General features: G+C 44.4%; 1 protein-coding gene across 1 annotated transcript in view; it reads right to left on the bottom strand.

Moving 5' to 3' along the window:
- Positions 1–8,373, bottom strand: part of LOC311109558 (uncharacterized protein) — a gene marked incomplete at its 3' end in the record, with an annotated part of 13,914 nt that extends 5,541 nt beyond the window's left edge. Inside the window, exons 1-11 of the mRNA XM_084152478.1 lie at positions 8,171–8,373; positions 7,929–7,973; positions 7,146–7,427; positions 6,594–6,728; positions 6,295–6,483; positions 5,789–5,923; positions 5,492–5,680; positions 5,231–5,365; positions 1,036–1,188; positions 189–307; positions 7–106 (exon numbers count right to left, since the gene is read on the bottom strand). Of these exons, the coding sequence (XP_084008604.1) occupies positions 7–106; positions 189–307; positions 1,036–1,188; positions 5,231–5,365; positions 5,492–5,680; positions 5,789–5,923; positions 6,295–6,483; positions 6,594–6,728; positions 7,146–7,427; positions 7,929–7,965 (1,474 nt within the window). The 5' untranslated portion in view covers positions 7,966–7,973; positions 8,171–8,373. The remainder of the gene's footprint in view (positions 1–6; positions 107–188; positions 308–1,035; positions 1,189–5,230; positions 5,366–5,491; positions 5,681–5,788; positions 5,924–6,294; positions 6,484–6,593; positions 6,729–7,145; positions 7,428–7,928; positions 7,974–8,170) is intronic.
- Positions 8,374–8,494: the final 121 nt, after the last annotated feature.

Raw genomic sequence — 8,494 nt, 5'->3', positions numbered from 1 at the left:
CGGGGCTCTTGGTGGCCTTGGTCACCATGGAGACCAGGCGGGAGTGCAGGTCGCCGTTGGTTACGGAGGCCAGGTGTCCGTGAGGGGAGAGAACGCTGCAGGAGGACTGGACGCACACACACACAAATATTAGGACAGCTGTTTGTTTGAGAGAAAAGTGAATGTGACTGACTGGGTGTATATTTCACCTCTGCCTCACTGAAGGTCATTAGTGTGGGGTTGAACTGATAGCAGTGGCCATCGATGACCTCACCAACACACTCTGTCTCTGAGTGAGTCTCAGCCTTAGCTCTCACCAGCCTGTCATCTACAGGGAGAAGGAGAGCAAGCATACTCCGTCAGTACGCAAACATAACACACACAAACTGTACATACACACACACATACTGTACACACACTGTCTGAACTCGTCCACAGAGAAAGGAATGTACACTGGAGAGAGAGAAAGAGAATGTACATAGTGTACAAAACATTATGAACTCCTTTCCATGACATAGACTGACCAGATGAATCCAGGTGAAAGCTATGATCCCTAATTGATGTCACTTGTTAAATCCACTTCAATCAGTGTAGATGAAGGGGAGGAGACAGGTTAAATAATTATTTTTAAGCCTTGAAACAATTGAGACATGGATTCTGTATCGGTGCCATTCAGAAGGTGAATGGGCAAGACAAAATATTGAAGTGCCTTTGAACAGGATATGGTAGTAGGTGCCAGGTGCACCGGTTTGTGTCAAGAACTTCAACGCTGCTGGGTTTTTCATGCTCAACAGTTTCCTGTCTGTATCAACAATGGTCCACCACCCAAAGGAAATCAAGCCAACTTGACACAACTGTGGGAAGCATTGGAGTAAACATGGGCCAGCATCCCTGTGGGACGCTTTCGACACCTTGTAGAGTCCATGCCCCAACTCAATATTAGGAAGGTGTTCTTAATGTTTTGTACACACAGTGTATATAACCCTAAATACCAATAGTTATTTCATTTTTTAGAGATTACCTTTCCGAAAAATTTAACATTTCAAAGCCCTGTACCTGGTGCCACTCTCCTGTCCATTTCACTGATGTGTTCCTTGACGAGGCCGGTGTTCAGGTCCATGATGAAGCGTCTGGGGGGCTCTGATCCCTGTCTGCGCTCCTCCACTGGAACACTCCTGACCTCAACCTCAGCCTCGACCAGCCTCACATCTACAGGGAGAAAGATAGGGCCACTGAATAAGCAATTCAAGCGGACAGGCTTTTAGAAATGGATATGAATATATATATATATATATATATATATATATATATATATATATATATATATATATATATATATGTATATATATATAGGTATATAATATATACACTACCAGTCAAAAGTTTGGACACACCTACTCATTCAAGGGTTTGTCTTTATTTTTAAAAAAAAAATTACATTGTAGAATAATAGTGAAGACATCAAAACTATGCAATAACACATATGGAATCATGTAGTAACCAAAAAAGTGTTAAACAAATGAAAATAGATTTTAGATTCTTCAAAGTAGCCACCCTTTGCCTTGATGACAGCTTTGCACACTCTTGGCATTCTCTCAACCAGCTTCATGAGGAATGCTTTTCCAACAGTCTTGAAGGAGTTCCCACATATGCTGAGCACTTGTTGGCTGCTTTTCCTTCACTCTGTGGTCGAACCCATCCCAAACCATCTCAATTGGGTTGAGGTTGGGAGATTGTGGAGGCCAGGTCATCTGATGCAGCACTCCATCACTCTCCTTCTTGGTCAAATAGCCCTTACACAGCCTGGAGGTGTGTTTTGGGTCATTGTCCTGTTGAAAAACAAATGATAGTTCCACTAAGCGCAAACCAGATGGGATGGCGTGTCGCTGCTGAATGTTGTGGTAGCCATGCTGGTTAAGTGTGCCTTGAATTTTAAATAAATTACAGACAGTGTCACCAGCAAAGCACCCCTACACCATCACACCTCCTCCTCCATTCTTCACGGTGGGAACCACACATGCGGAGATCATCCGTTCACCTGCTCTGCGTCTCACAAAGACATGGCGGTTGGAACCAAAGATCTCATATTTGGACTCATCAGACCAAAGGACAGATTTCCACCGGTCTAATGTCCATTGCTCATGTTTCTTGGCCCAAGCAAGTCTCTTCTTCTTATTGGTGTCCTTTAGTAGTGTTTTCTTTGCAGCAATTCAACCATGAAGGCCTGATCCACGCATCTGAACAGTTGATGTTGAGATGTGTCTGTTACTTGAACTCTGTGAAGCATTTATTTGGGCTGCAATCTGAGGTGCAGTTAACTCTAATGAACTTATCCTCTGCAGCAGAGGTAACTCTGGGTCTTCTTTTCCTGTGGCGGTCCTCATGAGAGCCAGTTTCATCATAGCGCTTGATGGTTTTTGCGACTGCACTTGAAGAAACTTTCAAAGTTCTTGATATTTTCCGGATTGACTGAACTTCATGTCTTAAAGTAATGATGGACTTTCGTTTCTCTTTGCTTATTTGAGCTGTTCTTGACATAATATGGACTTGGTCTTTTACCAGGGCTATCTTCTGTATACACCCCTACCTTGTCACAACACAACTGATTGGCTCAAACGCATTAAGATGGAAAGAAATTCCACAAATTAACTTTTAAGAAGGCACACCTGTTAATTGAAATGCATTCCAGGTGACTACCTCATGATGACTACCTCATGAAGGTCAACATTCACAAGGCCGCAGGGCCAGACGGATTACCAGGACGTGTACTCCGAGCATGCGCTGACCAACTGGCAAGTGTCTTCACTGACATTTTCAACCTCTCCCTCTCCATGTTTCAAGCAGACCACCATAGTCCTTGTGCCCAAGAACACTAAGGTAACCTGCCTGAATGACTACCGACCCGTAGCACTCATGTCTGTAGCCATGAAGTGCTTTGAAAGGCTGGTCTTGGTTCACATCAACACCATTATCCCAGAAAACCTAGACCCACTACAATTTGCATACCGACCCAACAGATCCACAGATGATGCAATCTCTATTGCGCTCCACACTGCCCTTTCACACCTGGACAAAAGGAACACCTATGTGAGAATGCTATTCATTGACTACAGCGCAGCGTTCAACACCATAGTGCCCTCAAAGCTCATCACTAAGCTAAGGACCCTGGGACTAAACACCTCCCTCTGCAACTGGATCCTGGACTTCCTGACGGGCCGCCCCCAGGTGGTAAGGGTAGGTAACAACACATCCACCACGCTGATCCTCAACATGTGGGCCCCTCAGGAGTGCGTGCTTAGTCCCCTCCTGTACTCCCTGTTCACTCATGACTGCATGGCCAGGCACGACTCCAACACCATCATTAAGTTTGCAGATGACACAACAGTGGTAGGCCTGATCACCGACAACGACAAGACAGCCTATAGGGAGGAGGTCAGAGACCTGGCCGTGTGGTGCCAGGACAACAACCTCTCCCTCAACGTGATCAAGACAAAGAAGAGGACTGAGCATGCCCCCATTCTCATTGACGGGGCTGTAGTGGAGCAGGTTGAGAGCCTCAATTTCCTTGGTGTCCACATCACCAACAAACTAACATGGTCCAAGCACACCAAGACAGTCGTGAAGAGGGCACGACAAAACCTAGGAGTCTGAAAAGATTTGGCATGGGTCCTCAGATCCTCAAAAGGTACTACAGCTGTACCATCGAGAGCATCCTGACTGGTTGCATCACTGCCTGGTATGGCAACTGCTCGGCCTCCAACCGCAAAGCACTACAGATGGTAGTGTGTACGGCCCAGTACATCACTGGGGCCAAGCTTCCTGCCATCCAGGACCTCTATACCAGGCGGTGTCAGAGGAAGGCCCTAAAAATTGTCAAAGACTCCAGCCACCCTAGTCATAGACTGTTCTCTCTGCTACCGCACGGCAAGCGGTACCGGAGCGCCAAGTCTAGGTCCAAGAGGCTTCTAAACAGCTTCTACCCCCAAGCTATAAGACTTCTGAACATCTAATCAAATGGCTACCCAGAGTATTTGCATTGCCCCCCCTTTTATGCTGCTGCTACACTCTGTTTATTATCTATGCATAGTCACTTTAATAACCTACATGTACATATTACCTAAATTACCTCGACTAACCGGTGCCACTGCACATTGACTCGGTACCGGTACCCCCTGTATATAGCCTCGCTATTGTTATTTTTACTGCTGTTCTTTAATCATTTGTAACTTTTATTTCATATTATTTTATATTGTATTTATTTGTGTGATTTTTTTGGTATTCTTTCTTAAAACTGCATTGTTGGTTAAAGGCTTGTAAGTAAGCATTTCACTGTAAGGTTTACACCTGTTGCATTCGGCGCATGTGACAAATACAATTTGATTTGATTTGAATAAGAAGAAGAGACCTGCTTGGGCCAAGAAACACGAGCAATAGACATTTGACCGGTGGACATTTGTCCTTTGGTCTGTAGTCCAAATTGGAGATTTTTGGTTCCAACCGCCGTGTCTTTGTGAGACGCGGTGTGGGTGAACGGATGATCTCCGCACGTGTAGTTCCCACCGTAAAGCATGGAGGAGGAGGTGTTATGGTGTGGGGGTGCTTTGCTGGTGTCACTGTCTGTGATTTATTTAGAATTCAAGGCACACTTAACCAGCATGGCTACCACAGCATTCTGCAGCGATACGCCATCCCATCTGGTTTGGGCTTAGTGGGACCATCATTTGTTTTTCAACAGGACAATGACCCAACACACCTCCAGGCTGTGTAAGGGCTATTTTCCCAAGAAGCAGAGTGATGGAGTGCTGCATCAGATGACCTGGCCTCCACAATCCCCCGACCTCAACCCAATTGAGATGGTTTGGGATGAGTCGGGTGGCAGAGTGAAGGAAAAGCAGCCAACAAGTGCTCAGCATATGTGGGAACTCCTTCAAGACTGTTGGAAAAGCATTCCAGGTGAAGCTGGTTGAGAGAATGCCAAGAGTGTGCAAAGCTGTCATCAAGGCAAAGGGTGGCTATTTGAAGAACCTCAAACATAAAATATATTTTGATTTGTTTAACACTTTTTTGGTTACTACATGATTCCATATGTGTTATTTCACCGTTTTGATGTCTTCACTATTATTCTACAATGTAGAAAATAGTAAAAAAATAAAGAAAAACCCTTGAATGAGTAGGTGTGTCCAAACTTTTGACTGGTGCTGTATATCAAAAAGAAAAACTTCTGTTGTACTTTGGGATCTCTCTCTCTCACCCTGAGGTATCAGTCTATTGCTTCTCTCCATCTGTCCAACAGGCCTGATGATGCGTCCGCTCCTGATGTCTACCAGAGTTTTCTGGGAGTTTTCGGTTCCCTGTCTGTACTCATCCACAATGGAAGGAGTGTACACTGGAGAGCAGAGGAGGATGGGAGAGAGACAATATATCAAACCCTAAATGTAAAAAAATTAAAATAAACGTCATTTTCCTAGGAGATTCACATTTCAGGATAATGTAACATTTCAAAACCCTGTACCTGGTGCCACTCTCCTGTCCATCTCACTGATGTGTTCCTTGACGAGGCCGGTGTTCAGGTCCATGATGAAGCGTCTGGAGGGCTCTGTTCCCTGTCTGCGCTCCTCCACTGGAACACTCCGGGGCAGAACATCAGCCCTCACCCATCCTCCCACTCTCCTCTGGACTGGGACTGGGACCTCCATAGGCTCTGGATAGGAAATAAATGGGTTAAGTGCTCAATAACGTTTTAGTATATTCTTTCTCTCTTACACATAAACACACACACACACACACACATAAACACACACTCTCTCACCCTGAGGTGTCAGTTTCATGCTTCTCGCCATCTCTCCAACAGGATTGATTATGCGCCCGCTCCTGATGTCCACCAGAGTTTTCTGGGAGTTCTCGGTTCCCTGTCTGAACTCATCCACAGAGGGAGGAACGTACACTAGAGAGAGAGAAATATACAGACACAATATCTGTTACACTGTTTTCAGCAATATCAGTTACACTGTTCTCAGCAATTTCTGTTACACTGTTTTTTACAGCAATATCAGTTACACTGTTTTCAGCAAATCTTTTACACTGTTTTCAGCAAAATCCGTTACACTGTTTTCAGCAATATCTGTTACACTGTTTTCAGCAAAATCCGTTACACTGTTTTTAGCAATATCTGGAACACTGTTTTCAGCCATATCTGTTACACTGTTTTCAGCAATATCTGTTACACTGTTTTCACCAATATCCGTTACACTGTTTTCAGCAAGCATTAGCTTCCATAGCGAATGTCTGTAGGACTGCCAGAAAAGCTGTGCTTACTGTGTCCCACTCTCCTGTCCATCTCGCTGATGTGTTCCTTGACGAGGCCGGTGTTCAGGTCCATGATGAAGCGTCTGGAGGGCTCTGTTCCCTGTCTGCGCTCCTCCACTGGAACACTCCGGGGCAGAACATCAGCCCTCACCCATCCTCCCACTCTCCTCTGGACTGGGACTGGGACCTCCATAGGCTCTGGATAGGAAATAAATGGGTTAAGTGCTCAATAACGTTTTAGTATATTCTTTCTCTCTTACACATAAACACACACACACACACACACACATAAACACACACTCTCTCACCCTGAGGTGTCAGTTTCATGCTTCTCGCCATCTCTCCAACAGGATTGATTATGCGCCCGCTCCTGATGTCCACCAGAGTTTTCTGGGAGTTCTCAGTTCCCTGTCTGAACTCATCCACAGAGGGAGGAACGTACACTAGAGAGAGAGAAATATACAGACACAATATCTGTTACACTGTTTTCAGCAATATCAGTTACACTGTTCTCAGCTATTTCTGTTACACTGTTTTCAGCAATATCAGTTACACTGTTTTCAGCAATATCTGTTACACTGTTTTCAGCAAAATCCGTTACACTGTTTTCAGCAATATCTGTTACACTGTTTTCAGCAAAATCCGTTACACTGTTTTCAGCAATATCTGTTACACTGTTTTCAGCAAAATCCGTTACACTGTTTTCAGCAATATCTGTTACACTGTTTTCAGCCATATCTGTTACACTGTTTTCAGCAATATCTGTTACACTGTTTTCACCAATATCCGTTACACTGTTTTCAGCAAGCATTAGCTTCCATAGCGAATGTCTGTAGGACTGCCAGAAAAGCTGTGCTTACTGTGTCCCACTCTCCTGTCCATCTCGCTGATGTGTTCCTTGACGAGGCCAGTGTTCAGGTCCATGATGAAGCGTCTGGAGGGCTCTGTTCCCTGTCTGCGCTCCTCCACTGGGACACTCCGGGGCAGAACCAGGACCTTGCGATCCTGAAGCCTACCTCTAGGGGGTGCCACTACATGATCCCTCACTGGGACACTCCGGGGCAAAACCAGGACCTTGTGATCCTGAAGCCTACCTCTAGGGGGTGCCACTACATCATCCCTCAGTGGGGCAGCATGGAGACCTGGGGGGACACAACATGCAATCAGTAAATATTATCATCTGGAGCAAAAGTGGGGGGAGGCATGGTCAGATTCATACATACACACACTTGCAAAAAGGCACATACTCATGCACGCACACACATGCACACGGGCACACACATACCCTATATGCATGCATGCCAGCACACAAACACACTGTCCTTGAACTTTGACCTTGGTATCCAAGGCATGATCTTATTTTGATCAGATAAGAACATACATAGAGAATGAACCGCTGCCCTATTTGTACAATTATTAACCACTGTGCCAGACAAATTGTCTAACATGATAAGAATTTACTGTAACAAAGTCCAAAAGAGCTAAATCAATGTCAAGAATAAGTCCAAAGTTACAGTACATTGATATGATGAAATGTAGTAATTTTGCATAAGCAGCCTATACTGTAATATTTCAGTTATTCAAAATGTCAGGAATCTCGTCTGTCAAAAGAAAAGAAAGATTCAAAACTTTCAGATTCTTACTTGACAAAGCCAGGAGCAGCAACGTAAACGTCAACATCCTGTGAACTAGACAAGTAGCAAAGAAGAGAAAAAATGGATGAGAGAGAATAGGTACACTGATGGTGTACACACACCTGTCTAAATGTATATACTGTATCTACCTAACACAGGCAGGTAATCTCACCTGTTTGTTGTAGGGTGAATCCAGCTGTCCTAGTGCTCTGTGACTGTTCTCAATTTAAAAATCTCATTGTTTCTCTTACCTTTTAGTCCAAGCACCTCTGCTCAGTTCCTGTCGAGCTTACCAGTGCCTTAGCCTCTCCCTTCACTTAGATAATGTTTTGACTTGTGTCCATTTAACATTGAGTTCTAAGTACTTGAGTAGCTAGCCTACGTTGACTGTGTATATGTGTGTCTGGGTCAAAGACTGTGTCAAATACGTCTTCCTTTTATAAATAATATATATACTGTATAAATGCCATTTAGCAGACGCTCAGTCTGTGTATCCTTATGTGTGTGTCTGTGTATCTTTGTTTGTGTGTATTGAGTGTGTGTAGTTGTATTTCACTTACCTGTATGGTGATGGT

Source organism: Coregonus lavaretus (assembly GCF_964263955.1).
Source record: "Coregonus lavaretus genome assembly, chromosome: 35".
NCBI classification, from domain to species: domain Eukaryota; kingdom Metazoa; phylum Chordata; class Actinopteri; order Salmoniformes; family Salmonidae; genus Coregonus; species Coregonus lavaretus.
The sequence above is the reverse complement of the archived record's forward strand: the minus strand, read 5'-3'. Positions and strand labels throughout refer to the sequence as shown.